The 19,389-nt window shown below is 39.8% G+C and overlaps 1 protein-coding gene across 4 annotated transcripts in view; it reads left to right on the top strand.

Annotated features, from left to right (window-relative positions):
* LOC134517337 (opsin-3-like) overlaps positions 1-19,389 on the top strand; it is a 102,589-nt gene that overhangs the window by 12,556 nt on the left and 70,644 nt on the right. For all 4 annotated transcript variants that reach the window (XM_063338757.1, XM_063338748.1, XM_063338739.1 and 1 more), the window contains exon 3: positions 15,214-15,539. In XM_063338757.1, coding sequence (XP_063194827.1) covers positions 15,214-15,539 — 326 coding nt within the window. The remainder of the gene's footprint in view (positions 1-15,213; positions 15,540-19,389) is intronic.

Genomic DNA, 19,389 nt, shown 5'->3' with positions numbered 1-19,389 from the left:
TGACCTAATGCCTGACCAAAAGAAAACAGCAAAACACATGCAGCAATATCAGTGAAGGGTGGCAGCAGCTTGTGTCCCTGGAAAGAGGGACAGAAGGACAGAAGAATTCTGTAAAGAGCTCGATAACCTCTTTGGCATTTTTTGTGCAGACTTGTCAGCTATCCATGTAAAAAAAAAATGTTCTGCCCATGCCCAAAGTCTGCTTCTGTGCATGTGCAAGTGACTACAAATTTCTGCCAATGTTTGATACTTCCTTATTGAGCAGCCACGCTTGCAGTTCAGTCACATACTTTTGGTTCTGGGATATTGTTATGGCCACATGTTGCAGAATGCTGAGGACTTTATGGAAGGAAGTACACAAATAACATCACTTTACATAGAGACCTGGAATAGGAGCTTAAAGGCAAAGACCACATCGGATTTCTTGCAAAATTATCCTGACGGTGAATTGAGTCTAAAAGGTCATGGCTGTAAGCTGTGTTTGAGATGATGGAACAGCATTTCTGTCAGAGTTAAGTTTAATCATTTGCATTTGCAGGCCCTTTTCCCTAATCCTGGGTCACAGCATTAACCCGGCAACGCTATGCCTGATGTCAGTTTTTCTATTACTTTAGGAAAAAACAGAAACCAGCTGTGCCAGTGGTCAGGCTGCATGCATAGGAGGAAATATGTTATTTAAATGTAGCTGGCTTTCTGGTCCCTCAGTGAGTAAAATGAAATAAACTAGACCTCAGTAAATAAGCAATATTCAGTCCAAAAGGTATATGCGCGAGCAATGGACTTTGCTTGTGAGAAGCTATTAAATCGTATTCTCTTTAATTACGTGTTTAATGATCTCTAGTAACTCTTAAGACCATCTGTGTGCTGACACACTTGAACAGAATTCGATAATTTTTTAAACTTTCCTTGTAGTCCCTGAAGTATACCAGATAGAGGGTATTATCTCTGGCTACTTAAATCCAAGTTATATACCTAATAGCTTTCTCTTAACTGATGATACTAATTTTCTATGATGTCCATTTCTTTTTAGGAACATTTAAGCAGAATGCTACATCATTCAGTCTAGTGAGCAAATGAGTAACTACAGGCTTTTCAGTGATAAAAGGGATTGGCATAGTTCTAAATGTCACAATAATAGGTAATGACTAGCATTTTCATTTTTCCCCCTTTTTCTCAGCCAGGTCCAGTATGTCACACTTAAAATAATCACTAGGATGGGGGGGGGTTGTCTTTTGTATTGGTTTGGTTTGGGTTTTTTTTTGTTTTGTTTTGTTTTCTGTTAGGGTGTCTGCCACTTTTCTGATCAGAAATGTCTATTAAGATGAGAAAATAATTTGCAGTAGTTTGTTAAAGGAGTGTGCTGACATGGAAAAATAAGTTGCTTCGAAAGCTGGAGATATCCTGTTTACATTTGTATTTTTCTAGGTATCAGCACTAGCTGAGAAACTGTTTCTGAAACCCAAGACTCAGTAAATTTCTAATATGTTAATAAACTATGGCCTCTGCTGATTCACAGGCCACTTATTGTTGCTGTTGATTTCACAGCTAACATAATGCACTACTTAAGTAATCCAAATGCCTCCTGTCAATGGAAAGTTTGTGGGTTTGGTTTTGTTGTTTTTTCTGGTTTTGTTTTTGGTTGTTTTTTTTTTTTTTAAATACTGAGTCAAAATGACCTCTGGTTTATGCTGAATTATTTTTGTAGAGATTTATAACAATAGAAATTTGTTCAGGACCAAATAACCATCAGAAAAAATGGGGAGAGAAAAGCAGACTTGATTGATTGTGAAAATTTTTCATAAGGAATAGTTTGATCACCTTTAAAAATCAACAGCAATGTAAAACTTTGCTTAGATTAGGACTCTAACAATTTCTAAGATTCAAATTCATTAGTTAATTCACTTATGTGGCATTTTATTGCTAGTATATCTAAGTGTTGTCCGTGTCTAGTACAGACCTCTGAGATAGTCCTGAAATAGCACACTAACATCTGGCAAGATTTGCTTTGAGCTAAGAAATGGTATGAATTTTACAAAACCATAGATAATCCCCTTTAACTTGTCTTTATGAAAATCTAAGAACACACAGTGGTTGAATGTGGTTGGGTCTGCATTAGATTTAATTCTTACGTGTATATGCACACTGAAGCATTATTGTTTTCCAAATTTACAGTTTGTGGGTAATTTCTGTTCTGCGTTCAGGCTGTTCATGAAGTTACCAGGGGACCTCTTTACACTGACACGTTTAATCACCCTAATGAAATTATGCAAGCTGCTTGTGCACAGCAGGCAGCACAAGGTGGAGTCTCCCGGAGCGGGGATCTCGCAGGGCGGTCAGGAGTGCGAGCACCACACGGGAGCCTAATCGAGCCGTCTGCCTTGGTGGGAGTTCTGTAGGAGCTAATTAGAAACAGTTCTAGGGCAGGAAGTAATATCGTAGGGATGAGGAGCTACCAATTCTGCCTCTTAATGAAAGGGAGGAATATCTACATGGTACATGTGTGTGTATTATGTGTATGTTCTGTACACTGACTAGCATGCACAAAGGAGGTCTTCTCCATGCAAGTCTTTCTAAAAAGTCCTAGCAGTTTGCTCCAGTTTATCCAGACTGCCAAATTTTGCTCTGGTTTTGGTCTGCTCAGTTTTCAGAGAAAGAATGTGTGGCAGCCCAAGAGGGCCAAGGTCCAGCAACGACTGTGTGAGGATGTCGAGGATTCCTTTACTGCATGTATTTCCTAAAACTGAAAGTGTATTTCTATTTAATATCCTTGTGAGAGGCAAAGATTGCATCAGAGGGGGAGGCTGAAAGGCTGCCAGATAAATATACCAGTCAGGATTTAAATGGACTTTTTCTAATGGGTAGAAAGCAGGTTATGAGGCAAGACAAAGTCATAGCTTAATATTCTTCGTGATAAGAACAGTAGACGTGCCACCATCTGGTTTGCTCCATATAATAGTTTTTTCTCTATTGGTCAGTGCATCAAGGGATGTTTAACAAGGAATTTGAGGATGAGAATAAGTAGGAGTTTTGCAAGTGTTAATACCTTTTCTGGGGTTGCATGCACTCAGACCTTTGGGAAAGAAATATTAATAGTAGATACAAGGACGTAATGGCCTCTTACTGTGCTGTAATTGTTTCTTCTTATCATTTTAATAACTAAGTAATAGTTGTGCCTTGCAACGGGTTGTGTATATCCCCACTAAGTTTTTGCTGTTCAAAAAGTATGCCCAGCTAAGCTTCTAAAATGCTAAACTTCACGTTAGGATAATGTTAGGATAACTCAGTGTTAGGATAACTTAGGATAAGCAGCATCCAATGATATTTTCCCAGTACATAGTCCCATCAGCTTGTGATTTGTGGTGTAGGGACTTCATCCCTGAAGTAATGCTGTTGATTCTAGTAGGTCTTCCTGGATTCATCTCCCAGGCCGCTTGCTTTCAGGAAACCTGCAAAAATTTGGTATGCGCAATATAATATGCCAAGGGGGTCCACTTATTAACTATGTACTGCACAAAAAAGAATACCTTCTCCTGTTTGTTAATTCTGAGTCTGCAACCTGATGATTTCATTTGAAAACCCAGTTCTTGTATTATGAGAAACGCTAAATAATCTTCCCCCATCCACCTTTTCACGTTTTCTCTTCTTCTTTTCTCTGTTTTCCTCTTCTAATAAACCCTGATGTTTGCTTTTCTAAATGCTGCTGAGCATCGCTGCTTAGTGGAAGTGGTTTGCATAAAGCTATTTATCATAGCTCTCTTTGCAGAGCAGTAAGTCAGTCAGAAACAATCGCTGTGTATTTAGAGCTAGGACTGTTTTCCTCCACATATGGCAGTTTACATCAGTATTGCATTTCATCTGCTCAGTGACTCAGTTTCATGCGGTTGTTCTGCAGTACTTTGCAGTCAGCTTCTGTTGATTTTGAGCTATTCATCATAGTATAATCAGCAAACTTCACTCTTTACCATCTTTTCCAGATCGTTTATTAATGTGATGAATAACTCAGGGCCAAGCACAGATCCATAGGGGACTTTTCTGGCCACAGTTTCCACTGAGAAAACTAATTATTTTCTCCTGTTTTTTATTTCCTGCCTCTAATCAATTATTTATCCACATAAAGATCTCTGTTATCATGAGGCAGCTTACCATCCTTAAGAGCCTTTGGGCTAGTCAAAGCTGTTCTGACATCCAAGTAGGCTTTACGGGATGTATCACCCCTGTCTACGTGGCACTGCCAAGGACCTCTACTGAATTAGTGAGGCATGGCTTCCCTCCACGGTAGCCATGCTGGCTTGTCCCAAAACGTTATACCTCCTTATACATCCGCTACTATATTCTCAAGTGTAAATTCTATCCAGCATTGCAGATTAGACTTGTCGGTTGGATAAAATGTACCGCAAAGGATTCTTGTCTGCATCAGTTACAAACCATTTTTTAATGGATGTAGCAAAAGATTTCCTCTTCTAAGGTCCTTCTGAGGGGTTAAGGAACGGAAAATACCACTTGTCCTCACTGCACGTCCTTTAGCCAGCAAAGTCATCTTGGATAGAGGTAGGAGCAGCCTTCTCCACTCTTTCGTCCCACCATAGCATGTGAGGTTGTTGGGTTGTAAAACTGCACAAGAAACTCTTGGCCCAAGGGCAGCGTAAAGACTGAGCTACATATTTTGACACTGCATTCATATTATAAGAAATGAGCAGTTATTCACCAGTTAATAGCTAGTTATTATAAAAAACTAGACCTTATGACAGAAACTTGACTCAGAAGAGTAAATATTTGTAGTTTCTTCTATCTCTAGGAAAGGTAACTGCCAAAAAAAAGCAGATTATAGAATAATTTTAAAATCTCTAGAAATATACTTTTATTATTAAAAATGAGCAGTTGCATTGAGTGTAAAAGCAGAGGCTCACAGGAAGGAAGTTAGGTAGGCGTGCTCTGGTGGAAGCTCGGCTCCCTGGCTGGCAGATGATAATACACTGTAATTTCACCTCTTAGTTTGCTTGGTGCTAAATCCCATATGTAGACAAACCCTAAGACTATACGCCACGTGTTACATCTGTATGGATGTTCAGCATGAGGGAAGGCCCCGGAGATCTCCCTCCATTTGAAAAGCAAAGGAGGAGTCCTGGCAGGAGATGGGGGGTCCCACAGGACAGCATGGGCATGGACATGGGGATGCTGCTGTGTACCTGACCACCTGAGCGCATCCTCCTGGTACGCCGTACTGTACATCCATCCCTGCTTTCCACATGCACGCAAGCCACTGGGACTTCTCCTGAGATGTTGCTGTACAGGAGCTCCATCTAGTGCTGACATTATTTCTTATTCTGACTGCCGAAGGCGGCTGGATAAATACAGTGATATGGAGGCAGACAGTTTAGGGGGCTGAGTTTGCCAGTGCTGCGCTGCCTTCCAGAATGCAAAGGGATCCGGCGTAATGTATGGAAAGTGAGACTGAAATTAATGTTCGGGGTTTTTTGTACTGTGCTGGTATCATTGAGATACAAAATGGAATTTTTTGCTATATTTATGCCACCGGGAGTAGTTGCTTGTTGGTTGTTTGGTTGATGGATAGCCATACTAATAACACAGTGGAAAAGCATAGTACTAGTCAGTGATGCAAATTAAGTCACAAGATACAGCTCAAAATTAAGATCACTCTTAAAGCACAGCGTATACAAATCTAAAAATTCAGCAAGGGGGTGGGGGTGGGGAAAGAAAAAAAACCCAATAGTTCTTTACTATTTAAAGTAATACATACTGTCTGTACTGAAGATATCACCAAACAAAAAAGAAAAGGTACATCATACAAAGGAGGAAACAGAGAAATGACTGTTAAGAAAAGAGCAGGAAAGATTTGCTGAATAGGACTGGTAATGTTTGCTGACCGATTTGTCTCAGCAGGCTTGGATGCAACAGTGATTTCGCAGTGATTTCTTTCAAGCTTAGAGTTAAACTGTGACTCCCATTAGAGTTAAGCAGGAATAGAATTCTTTAGGGAAAGGAATGATTGCCTGCTCTAATGGACTCACGACTACAAGTCATCTAAGCAAAAGAAAACAAATAATTACAGGCATTAGGTAAATAGCGATTGGTGTATTTACTTCTATTCAAAGTGAATTGTTGATATCTGAAGTAGCTTGTATTTTGAAAGCCTAGGCTGCCAGCATTTAAAAACTGGTTGTAACTGCTAATGTGTAGCAAGTGATTGTGGTAAATATTTTTTCAATTTCGAATCAGTAGAAGTGCTTTTAATGCCTTAAAAATCAAAAGGAAATGGTTATTTGATCACTAATATGTGGGAGCATTCAACTAGAATAAGATTCACCAAATGCAAGAATACTTGATTGCTTTGACCATTTATTCTATGTTCATTATATAAATATTTAATAGGCATATCCAAATACAGCCAAGAATGTTTTGGAAGCACATTCAATTCTCAGCTACTTCTGCCAGTTATTGAGGCATCCATGCATTCCTCTGCAGTTCATATAATTTGTATTAGCACTGAACTTATCAGGAGTTGTTATATTCACATTGTGATTTTGCTATATCCTAAAATGATTTACTGTGATTTGTTTTTTCTCTGAAGTGTAGATACTGAGCTGTAAAGTTCAAGCAAGTCAGGCTAGTACTGGTTGGTTGTCCACCAAGGCCAGTGCTCACTTTGAGTCTATTCATCTTAACTCTGGAAAGTCTTCGAGGTCCAGCGGGCTTTCTTTTTAACTCTGGAGATGTTTGGGGTCTTCTGCCAAAATTTGTGGCAGATGGATTTTGGTCATAAAATACCCATCTCTTTTTTTGTTTGGGAGGGAAAAGGAAAAAGTGGATAATATTCTGTGGGCTAGCGAGAAAGGAACAGGAGCAACATACGTCTGCTACTCTCCAGACGACCTGTTTGCACCCCTTCTGGATACTCATTTGTGCAGGTCTTCTCAAAAAATAAATAAAAAAAAACCCAAACCCAAAAACCTTGATAAAAAGTGATTTAGTGAAATTCCATATTCACAACCTCTTAATTCTTTCTCTCTTGGATCTGCTCATTTGATGCTACTTTCCCCCTAGCCCCAGTGGCTGTGGAAGTTGTTAACTAACTTAACCAACATAACTGTGCTCTGTTAGTTTATCTGAGTTGGTTTCGCTCTGGGCTGCCTATCGCAGATTTTGCAGGCTGATCAATAGTCTTATTGCCACTTGTGGCAATTCTGGTATCACACAAGAAGAGGAGATGGAACCTGCAGAACCTCACTGGAGGCTGTAGATGAGAGAGGTTTTTCCCTCTCTTGACTATAGCAGTGAAATGTGTGTTACAAGACTCAGAGCTAAAAAGCAAAATAGAATATGTTTGTTTTTTTAAAAAAAAAGAATTAAGAAGTTTTGTTCTTTCTTCACCCCTGATGCTGTGCCTCAGTATTTTCTGATTTTTTTGCAAAAGTGCATGTGCTGTGAGGAGGTCAGTGATCAGGTCAACAAATCGTAGAAATTCTCCCCCTCTTCTGCCCACTGAGTCAGCTTTTGAAAGTTTCTGCTTTTATCATTATAATATTCTTACCTCCTCACCTGCAAGGAAGTCTCTGATGGCAGCAACTGCTGTGGTGGAAATTACTGTATTTTTGTGGAAGAACGCTTTGACTGTAAGGTAAGCAGAGGCCAGTAGTTTTCCTTACTAGTATTAATATGAACTAGTAAATGAAAATGGAATCAAAGCTGATGATAGAACAAATTGCTCTATGTGCACTTTCATACAGTCTCTGATGCTGTAGCAGGTGTTAGGTGAGGTACTTTTGCCAAGAGCTGACAAAATTTCCCCTGAAGATTAAGCTACCATTAGAAAAAGACCATGTTGCTTTTTTCCTCTTCCTGCTTCCAAACCTCTCTTGTGAATATTAGGCTTACAAATTGTATTTTATGCGCAGTCCCTGAGGGATGATATTAGGATATCTTTTCAGAAAGGCTTCTAAGGAGATGTAGAAGTGCAAATACGTTAGAAAGGTCACGTCTTTTAAGTTGCTTAAATTGTTTATATTTCATTTCCGTGTGTGGAGTGTTTTATGTCTGTAGAGAACTAATAGAAGTGCTCTCATTTAAATTCAGGATAGTTATTTCCCTTGAAAACAGCACCGAGTCACTGACCAAACTAGTTTTGTATAACTCAATAACATATTTATGTAATACCATTTGGTAGCACTACTTGGAATTAAACTTGAAACCTTAAAATTGAGGTAGTAAGAGCCTTCATTCAAAGAGGGCTGTTTCTTACTGTTGTTGTTCTGTGTTTACGTCTAAGTCCTTGGGCAAGCACGATGAAAGATGCTAGCCAGAAAAAAACAGCAGAAGAATACCTCAGCACAGAATTCCCCAATATTCCCAACTTGGGGTGCATTTAGTCACAAAACTCCTTTTACTTCTTACTTTTCTCCATCTCATAGTGCCACAGGGCATTTTAGCATATTTTCCAGCTAATGGAGCCGCAGATTTATCAGCTGAAACCTAAGGGACTAGAAAGAAGGGGTCACAGCTATGTTACGTATGACACATAACATCATTGATGCTGATGTTACGAACAACCTACCTGCTGCTGGCATTAGGTATTTACTAACAAGGCATTTCTAGGCAGAGACCAGACCATGCTTCTTCCTTCCCTGAAAATGTCCTTACTGCACTGTGCTCTTTCTTGCTTGCTGTCTCCCCGAGTTCAGTGTTCACCACTGCACAGTGGCCTGGCTTCAACAGATGGGGTGCAAGGGATGGCTTTTGGTGAGTCCTGGCCCACCAGCTGCCAGTTCATGCTCCTCTTCTGCTTCCAGGTCTGTGATCTCCTTAACCAGGATATTATGTTAAAGCTGTCTCATAGTAGTAGGTATTATATCCACACATAAATATGTATGGAGCTTTGTAAATATATGGAGCACCACCATCTTCTCTCTTCAGCAACACATTTGGAGCAGTGGTAGACAGAGTTGCTGTTGGTGGAAGGTTCCTCTGGGGTTAGCTCAGGGTTTGTAGACAGCACTTGGGAACACCAGTGCTTACTATCCCCTTGGTTTCCCCCCTGCATTTTGTGTGGCTGGCAGATGGTCTAGTGCTCACCTGGGATGCTCATCTGGCTCCATCATGCCTTGGGTGTCAGCAGCAGCATGACCAGGTGGATTCTGCTTCCCTGCCTTGCCTCAACCTTGCAGGTGGGTGTCACCCCAGCTTTGTCTCAGCAGCTGGGTTTGGCCTGGCCACGGGCTGCAGCAGCATCAGGAAGCACAGGGACTCGCCGTGGAGTTACTGAGGGTGGTATGGCTGATGTGTGATAGGAAACAGGTGCAAATAGCAGATGAAACTGCAGAAGAAGAGTTAGAAGAATGGCCTGTGCAGGTAATGAAGAAAACTGTTCCCAGTTGATAAGAGCAGAGCACAACAGCCTGTTGGTGGAGGACTCTGCACGCCACTGAGAGGAGCATGGCATCAGGGGTACAGCAGGTCACACCTGCAATTTCTTTCCCTGGTAGCTCACTGTGAACGCGACGGTGCTCATGCAGATGAGTACATTCCAGGCAGATGACTTTCCACACAAGGAAATCCTTTTCCACACGAGGAGCGGCAGTCTCACCTGAGACATACCAAGGTTCATGTGGGCAGGATTTGTAAGCAATGGACCACTTCATAACAACAGCGGACTCCTAAAGTATATGAAAGCTCTGTCCAAAACCCAATTTGTTGCCAGGGAGGTACCCATAAGCAAGAAGTTTGATGAACTGATAGCCAGAATCCCCTGTTCTCCCCGTTGGACAAAAGAGATCCTGGACAGACCTCTTGAACACAGACCTTTGTGGTTGTGAGAGTGTGAGGAGAAGAAAGCTATGCGAGAATGACTGAGAGTGAGGTAAAATCAACCTGCGTGCAGATTGGGTGCGATAAAATCATCTTGACCTTTTCTGAGCACTTGGATTTATTTTTGCTTCATTAATGTCTTGTCGAAGAAGGTGCTATCATGTTCCTCCAAGCTAAGCTTAAGCTAAGCTAACCTCCTGCCTAAGCTTACCTGTGGCTTCTTTTCCTCGAGCCTGGTTCCTTGATAACCCGAATACAGTGTAGGATATACATTACGTCATGCAACCATGATGCTCCAGGATTCTAATCGAGATGCAGGATAATGACCTTCCGGATCTTTAAAAGGGAAAATATACATAAGTTATTAGTCAAAACATTTTCCCAGTGTACACTGAATCTCTGGGATTCTCAGTTTTTTATAGCCTACAGACCATCAGCAAGCTGTATCCCATTTCCAATTACTACATCAGTGAGCAGCGTAAACCAGAGAAAACTAGTACAAAAATGTAACGCTCTTAGTTGAGACTCGCAGGACCAAAACAGTGTTTTGCTGTGTCCTTCACCTAGAGCCATATTCCGTGCTGTGCTGCCAGAAAGAAATGTACAGATCTTTAAATAAAAGTAAATAAAAGATAATGTCTCAGATGGTAGTCCTATAAATGGATGCCTGTCCTGGTTTATGACTTGAAATTAAATTTCTTGCACTCTGCTCAATGCAACTAATTGCTGTGTAGAAAAGGCTCATGCCTCAGAGACGACTTGTCTCAGTGTCACTTATTTCTGTGGTTAATTTTTGAATAATTATTTGTTCCTGTAATGCAATCTGCAGTGGATTTTTATGTCATCTTTCAGTACTGTTCAGTGAGGACCTCAGCTTTATTCCTGTACGTGCATGAAATGTTGGGGGAACAAATTACATTTCTTACTGTGACTGACTCCCATGGAGTTCTTTGGCTAGGTACCAGCTTGAGGCCCTAAATATTTGTTGGAGGCAAACTCTATTTAGATGCGCAATTCCTGAATTTAATTTTATTGCAATTTTAGAGAACATTACTCATTTGAAATTAATGTATGCAGTCTACCCAGTCATAAATGTTGCTGCAAAATAAGAATGAAATGTTGGCATAAAGCATTGTGATTAGCTCTAAAATTATAATTATTTTCTTCTTTTTATAACTTACATTAATTTTTTAAATTTCTTTTCTGGTTATTAAGACTACGGAAATTACATTCAAGCATTTTTCTCAGCCATAATTCTAAAGTATTTAATTGCTTTTTGTTTTAAAGCTGAGATTCTCACTAATTCCTACGATTGCAATAGATAGAGTGTGAAATAGAATACCAGATAACTGCAGGATTTCTGGCAAAGGCCACAAGAGCTAAGTGCATATGACATTGAGAAAACTCTGATATACAAAAATAGGAGGCACAATGAAAATTGAGAAACTTTATTCTACTTTGCCCAAACGAGATTTCAAGAAGGGCACGATGGAAGACCAAGGAAACTATGGACCTGTTAGTCTAACCTCAGTACCTGGAAAAATCATGGAGATCATACCGGGTGCTATTGAAAGGCATGTAAATTGCAAGGCAATCATAATTTTTTTTCTGGAAGCTCGTTCACTGTTACACACTTGATTCCTGTTCTTCACTTCCACCCAGTGTTAACACTGATGCAAAAGCCGGTTTTGCCTTTGTTATGAAATGATGTTGTTTCAGTCCAATAAATTAGACCTGTGTATCTATCGGCTATAATTGATCAAATGATAGTGGTATCTTCCCAGGGTTCATCTATTGAACTGATAAAGGAGAGAGATTAAAAAAGAAAATATTACTTTTTAAATTAAAAAGCTGAGGATATTCTTAGTAAACAGAGACATTGGAGCTCATAATCTACCAAAATATTGGAATAGGGTTATTTCTTGATGTGTGTCCTATATTGGTTTTGTCCAGTCTTGGCTTCTGTGTTAAGGTGAGGGCCCTTCATCAGCAAGGTTGGATGGAGCTGCAGCGTTGGGGTGTAGAGGGTCAGGGCACAAGTTGCGCCTTTGTGTACACTGCACAACGTCACATTAAGTAGACGGAGAGAGGGTTGCTATGGTCTCTGTTCGTTTTGTTTCTTCCTCACCTGGATAATAGGTGTTTTCATTACTTGCAGACAATTCAATTAAATGTCTCTTACTGTTGGAAAAAAAAAAAAAAGAGTAGTTCGGTTTGGTTTTGGCTTTTCTATGGCTGTTAATTTCATCGTTTTCTGTCTTTCAAAGCACCAGTTTCATTCTTTCAAAGTATTTGAAATTTTTCTAAATAGTTAGCCTGGTTTAGTATATTTTAACCACCAACCACATTGAATTCTTTTAATTTTTAATATCTCTTATGAACTACCCTTTCACTGCTTTCCTCTTTTTCCCTTGTTGATTTGAAAGCATTAGAAGTCAGTGCGCAGTGGTATTAATTTCAGCACTATTAAAAAGGTAAAAAAAAGAAAAAGATAAATATGGATTTTTTTTTTCTGAACTTTTGTGGTTTGGGATTCCATATTTCACAGTTCTTGTCCTCCAGAGAAAAATGTAGTTTGTGTCATGTCAGTGGAACTCAATAATAAAAGGTGAGTAAAGATGAAATGTCTCCTGCCAAGATGTGTAATTAAGAATCTCCAATCTTCTTCTGTGTAGAGAAGAAAAATGATTTGCTGTAATTTAAAGGAAACTTTCGTGGTTTTATCTGATAGCTAATATTTGATATATTCTTTACTGACATCGCCCTGGTCCTAATTTAATAACTGAGCATTAATTTTGTGCCAGTTAAAAACAGGACTTTTCTTTTGCTCAAAGCAACCAATCCTACGTTCATGGCCAGTTATCTTCAGAACTGCTCCATAAAGCTGTCCATCATAAATACCAGCCTGAGAAAAGCTGAGCATCTTTCTCATATTAGGCAGTAGGCAAAAATGTGAGAAAGTGTAAATAAATGCTGTAAATCATGACAATAGACGCTGTAAGAAGCTGCTGGGCAGTAGCACGGCCACAGGGATGAGCAGGCAGAGCAGGCAGCCTGAGACCTGAGCCCCCAATGGCTAAAGCAGCAAAGGGCCCTGAGGTAGGGAAGTTTGAACACTCCATTCAGGTTTTCTAGGCAATACCGCACCCGCAGGACTGTAGGATATTCTCAACAAAAGTACACCTTACCTGCTATCGCTTCAAAAGAGGGACATTGTGCCCTCAGTTGCCATCAGAGGTAGAGCAAGAATAATACAACCTTGCTGTAGAGCACTCAGCTGGGAGGGGAGAGATTTCTTCTTCCCAAGACTGTTTTCTGTTAGTCCATGATGCTGTAATCTAAAATGCAGAAAACGATCTATATCTCCTTACTGAGGCCTAAGTTTCAAATATAAAATCTGGATTTTTGCCTTAGGTACCTTCATGAGCTAAATGTTTTTGATAGCAAGAAGCTCTTTAGTCAAGCAGATAAAAGCATGGAAAGAGGCAATACTAAGAAAGTGAAGATAAATAAGTGTGGGCTGGAAGCGAGAAGAGAGCAGTAGATTCTTTGTTCTGGAATCTGTAATTCAAACCTGCTTTTTTTTTTTTTCTACATTGAGATATGTGTTTAATGCAGAAATTGTGTACAAGACCTTCCAAGAGCTGTGTTATGTAGGAAATCAGATTAGATGAGGGACGATCACAAAGTCCCCACTGCCTCTAAAATAGTCTAGCCTTAAAATAGGTTTGAAGTTAGACTCTGAAACTGTATAATTCAGTTGAATTTAGTGGAGCTGTGTCATTTTACAGCTGCAAGTGTATCTACTTTTTAGGTCTGACTTCCCAGTAATATACAGAAAATAATTTACTAGGCTCTTGTACCAAGAAAGATGTTTTCTTCTCGTTCCCTTCTCCTCACACCATTTTGCCTTCTCTTCCCCGGAGAAATAAGGTGTCCTATTGCAGCAAGCAGTGCTTCATTCCCCCTGGGTCCTTTGCCATAGGCAGCTCTGCACAGAGTGATTGCAAATTGCTGTCAGGACGGCAGGAATAGCTGCACCTGCATCCAGCTAACTGGGAAATGGCTCACTGAATTGTAGGAGAAAGGGAAGCAAAATGCTGTGCCTGGGGAGAATATCCTACTGCGCCCTGTGTGGGTATGTGTGGGGGGTGTTTTGCCCAGGTACAGGAGGGACTAGTGCTATCCCCAGGGGAGTGTCTGACCCACCTCCATTCCACGCTTGGGAAGGAGCTATAGGAGAAGCTGGAAGTCAAATGGGGAAAAATGGCTTACAGTTGTGGGTTCCCTGATCACCTTTTCTGTTAAGAGATTTGCTGGAGGTAGTAGGTACGACTCAAACCCAGAGAATTTTGGCAGGGTATCGGGTATCTCTCAATGCTACTGTATAGTTGGCTGTTATTAATGGCAAGGATCAAGAAAAAAGTTCCTGGAAAGAGCTGGACTGACATAGGTCTATTCAGGTTTTTCATCTCACTGGACCAAAAGAAGGGCCTGGAAACCATGGGAAAAGATGGAGTTAAATTTCTTCCAACAAGTTGCTTCTGTCATAAATCCTGAGAAGTGAGATCCAGTGTTCTGTCTCCAAGAACCGTAAGAAAGCTGCAAGGAGAACAAAACCATAGGAAATTGCAAAAAAAACCCACCCCATTTAGTCATTGGCTAAGAACCTGCCATGCAAATCCATAAAGATTTGAGAGGGGGTTGGGATCCTGAACCTTGGTGAAAAGAGTGGAAATGCTCTACAACCCAGATTTTTGAATCTTCCGCTGGAAGATACAACTGATCTCTGACAGCTAGAGCTCCATATTAACATAAATCACTTTTAAACTTGATTATGTGATGTATATGTGAATAAAGTTATCACAGTCATGCCAAGGGTTTTATGTGGTTTCCATATATGAGTGGTCAGAACTGAAGCTATATCTAGCTGGCGGGGCAGAAGTGCAAAATCTTCTTTCATTTTGGGTCTCCCAATAATGAACATAAAGCTTTGCATGGATAGAAGTCAATGCAATATTTGAAAATGCTCATGGATGTTAAAAATTGAATATTTCTTAGCAAGGGAATCTTTCAACATTTTATTAGGTCATGTAGAAAATGGATTTCCCCTGGGTAATACTAAAACAGCTAAATCTGAAAACCTGCCTAGAAAAGGAATAGCTGTCAAGTATGAAATCTTTCAATGTGAGATAAATAAGAGTTTAACAAAATTTGACGTGGTGGACAGAGCAACCAGGTCCAGTGAGGATTTAAGCATAGGGAATAATGGAAATAGTTTTCACTGTTGCTTCCAATAATGTAATAACTAGAAAAGCATCCCATTTCTTGGGTTTTAATGGATACCGCACAAAATAATGAAAGTAAGCATTTAAATTGCTTGGTTCATTGCAGGCATTGTGTCCCTGATCTCCCTGTCTGTCCTGTCCTATGAACGCTACAGCACTCTCACCCTGTGCAACAAGCGCAGCGCTGACTACCGGAAGGCATTGATGGCAGTCGGTGGTTCATGGATTTATTCCCTGGTCTGGACTGTGCCACCTCTGATCGGCTGGAGCAGTTACGGGATAGAAGGTGCGGGTACAAGCTGTTCGGTACGCTGGTCCTCTGAGTCAGTTGAGTCCACATCCTATATCATCTGTCTCTTCATATTCTGCTTGGTCATCCCTGTGATGGTCATGATGTACTGCTACGGTCGCCTCCTTTACGCTGTTAAACAGGTAAGCTACTGTGTGATATCGGTACTGCAAACTACTCTAAGACATATGTTGCATTTCTCTTTTATCAAGTTTGGAAGCACTGATGATAGAGAGCAAAACAACGAAGCAAAATAGAAATAAAAAGACAACAGAAAACCTCAAGGAAGCGGTGGAAGATCTTCACCAAGCTTTTTAATACTGCTGAAGCTCCAGTCAGAACAACCAGATAACATCCATATAGATACTGACTTTGTGGTTTGTAAATACTGTGCTCTAGGAAAAACAGTGTAGCTGGGTGAAGGTTGCGTTTGTAATGATGACAACACTTACCTGTCTATAAATAAGACATCTGTGCAAACATTTCTTCCTGGTTTTTGTTCATGACATTTTAATAATTTCTGCTTCTTAATCTGTGGAAACCTCTCTACAGCAATTCTACTGCAATTTGCAGAATTATCCCAGGGATCAGCTTGTCCTTGTAATTCTAGGACACATTTAAAGGTCTCCTTAAATACTACTACCACCACCACTACTACTACAACTGCTACTATGCCAACACTCTTCTAGCTGGTTTAAGGGGTACTGCAGATATTCCAAAGTGAATGTTCAAAAAGACCCTGCCAGGTCGTGTGGTATTGTAAAGTTTGAATACTCTTGGGACAGTAATGAAATGGTTTAATGATGAATAATGGGAAAGGAATGAGTATATAGGTGTTCTCTAAAAAGCAATTCTCTAAAGTGTTCAGATGAGTTAATTAAAGATGTTAAATGGAGAAAACGAAAAGCAGCAAATCACAAAATAGAGGCTCTCATACAGAATTAAAGTGGATGTAGTTTACTTTTGATTAGTCATAAGGAATTAAGGTCATGCCTTTTCCATGATTTGTCAAAACTTTCAGAACACTTGAAGCCCAAATGGGAAATCTTTTCCTGGTTGAGTGCTGAGCGAGCCAGTAAAATCTCTCTGATGAATCACACATTAGTACTTGTAATATGGAAAAAAATTCTCTTGATTGTAAACCATTAAATGAAGTTGCAGACCATATCTGGTCCCTGGGCAGCAGTATCCTTTACGATCACCTTAAAAAAAGGAGCAGGAACTTGGAATATGTGCTGCTACTAATATGCAGAAGATACAACTTTCTTAAACCTTTGTCTTCTTTCCTTCAGCCCTCACTGACGTTCCTGACAACAGACATCACCCACAACTTGCAAATACTTGTATGGATTCAGCTTCTGTAGCATGTCCTTTAGCTTCTAGTTCTACGTATAGACTTGTGTTATTTTATTCACCTTTTTTTTTTTTTAAATCAGTTATATTAAAAGTAGTAGTAGATCTCACTGATCTGCCTGATGGGTCTCAAGAAGTTGTGGCAAACATGCTGAGGGAACAAAGTGTCATAGAAAAGATATGTGCACTCTATAGCCATTTTGTATTTAGACATGGAGACTGGGTAGAATGGGTGGAAGGCTAGAGTGATTGGTAGACTGATTAACTGTCCAGAGAAAAAATGGGAGAAGGAATAGCATTTTCCACAATGTTCTCTCCACCATCCTCTGTGTGCTTTCAAGAGTGATCAGGAAGCCTCTGGGATGCTGAGGTTAGGGGGCCCTGAGAAAATTTGTAAATGGTGGAAGTGAAAAAGAATCAAATCTGATCTTGCATAACCTGTTGGAGGGCAGGTCTTAGGGAACTAATGCTTGTTAGATGCAAAGGAACTCCAATGAGATTAGGTCGTATCTCCTCTCTAAAGCTGTTATGATTCAGGGTCATAACAGCTGCCCAAGCATTTGTGAAGTCTTGAATACTGAAACACTGTGAAACACTGGAACAGGTTGCCCAGAGAGGTGGTGGAAGCCCCATCTCTGGAGACATTCAAGGCCAGGCTTGATGAGGCGCTGAGCCACCTGATCTAGTTGAAGATGTCCCGGCTTACTGCAGGGGCGTTGGACTAGATGACCTTTAAAGGTCCCTTTCAACCTAACAGATTCTATGATTCTATGAATAGTTAAACCTTAATTTTTTACACAAAACATCTAATGCTTTCCTGGCATTTGTAAAACATTTCCTTGATAGCTTATATTTCAGCAAAAAGAATCTCAATCAGAAAACTCATCAGTCCTCAGCTTTCTGTGATGTACATACCTCCAGTAACATAATCTTGAAATCCTGCATTTTATACATTTTCTGTGACATATATATAAATTTCCAAAGACCATATCATGACACAGTCACTGAAATACAGACTTTTTTCTTTGGTCTGAGGTCCTCCAATTATTCTGTAGTAAACAGGGTAGATTATGAAATGTAAAGTATGCCATGTTTTAAACTGGAGGAAGAGATGAGCTATATGCAAATAAAGGTATAGTAGGTTTTACATAAAACTACAAAGCGTAGGCAGGGTAATAATAAAAAAAAAGGATAAGAAAGGTTACTACATACATTATAATGCTGTTACTTTCTGGTGTGGGCAAAAAAATTAATTATCTTGCAATATTCTGGCCTCACAGATTAAAGTCCTTCTGTGACCCTCTGTGTAATATATTAGAAGAAATGTGGGAGCATTGCAAAAATAATAAGTGCATTATCCCAGCTTCAGCTGCTTGGTAAATTTTCTAAAATATGCATTTTATATTTTTGGAAGATACATGGAAGTTTTCATGTTAGAGCATTGTAGCCTTAATGGTGTTGCACCTGAGATCAAGAGCGCAGAAGTTATGCCATTATTAATACTGCAATGTAAATTAATTGAGGTGGAAGAAATATCTTAATAGTTTTGGGATAGTTAATGCAAGAACTGGCACAGTGCCTGCGTTTTCTCTTTGCAGGGACAGTAATTATAGGTCTGCTTTTCTCCTTTTCTTCTCTAAATTTAGTCAGGTGCTGTAGCATTCTGTCATTCAAGGCATTAATAGATCCTATGAAGTCATCTGCAATCTGTGTAATGGTAAAAGACACAAGGATTTCAGTAATACAGGTTTTATAGAAGCTCGTCTTTTCAAGGAATTACAAGTCAATAGCATCCCTGTATGAATAATGCTAACAAAAAATGTCATTAAACAGTGTTACAACATGACTGTACTATTATCTCAGGGCTCTTGCCATTTATCAAGCTTGAAGACCCTCGAAGAATTGCTCAAGTTATTTTCGTTAAAGGTTTTTTTCCAGAACTCCTTTATCTGGACAGTTGAGTTTGGTTCTGCAGATGGCCTTTGCTGCCGTCCTTGTGCGACACGCTCGGAGGAGCCGAGTTCAGCCCAGCCCAAGAGGTGGGGAAGGTTGAACAAGTCCCAGGGAAACGTTAGCTCTGAATAGTGAGAGCATTTCAGAGGTGCTAAGCAAAATAATGCTCAAGAGAGCCGAAGAAAACCTGTGGTTTCAGAAGCACTTAGGGAACTTGACAGTGCATCAGATTTTAAGACATAGAGAAGCACAAATATTTTTTAGACTTTTCTTCCCTTTGAGTCCATACTTTCACTCATGCTGATCTTGTTTCTTGTTTTTATGAAACCTGTTCTTCCATTCCTGCAGATGCTGAAATTCAGTTTCTTCTTTAAGTTTTCCTTTAGAGATGATGCATCTGATATCTGTAAGTAGAAAGGGGAAAAGTTTTCTCCCTCACAAAATATTATTCACATATATTTTATTGATGCACATTTTGCAGAACAAGGGAAGGCAACTGAGAATGGTTTGTTTCTCCTAGTACAATTAGATTTTTTTTTTTTTCAGTTTTTGGCTTATAATGCTTCTCTGTGACTCTACCATTGTGTTCCCTCTGGAAAAATGTTCTTTATGAAGTCAGTGTCAGTTGTTTACACTTTGAAAAGTGGGCTCCCAAATGTGGAATTACAGAGATTAGCATTGTGATCA

This window comes from Chroicocephalus ridibundus, chromosome 1, assembly GCF_963924245.1.
Source record: "Chroicocephalus ridibundus chromosome 1, bChrRid1.1, whole genome shotgun sequence".
Lineage (NCBI taxonomy): Eukaryota > Metazoa > Chordata > Aves > Charadriiformes > Laridae > Chroicocephalus > Chroicocephalus ridibundus.
The sequence above is the reverse complement of the archived record's forward strand: the minus strand, read 5'-3'. Positions and strand labels throughout refer to the sequence as shown.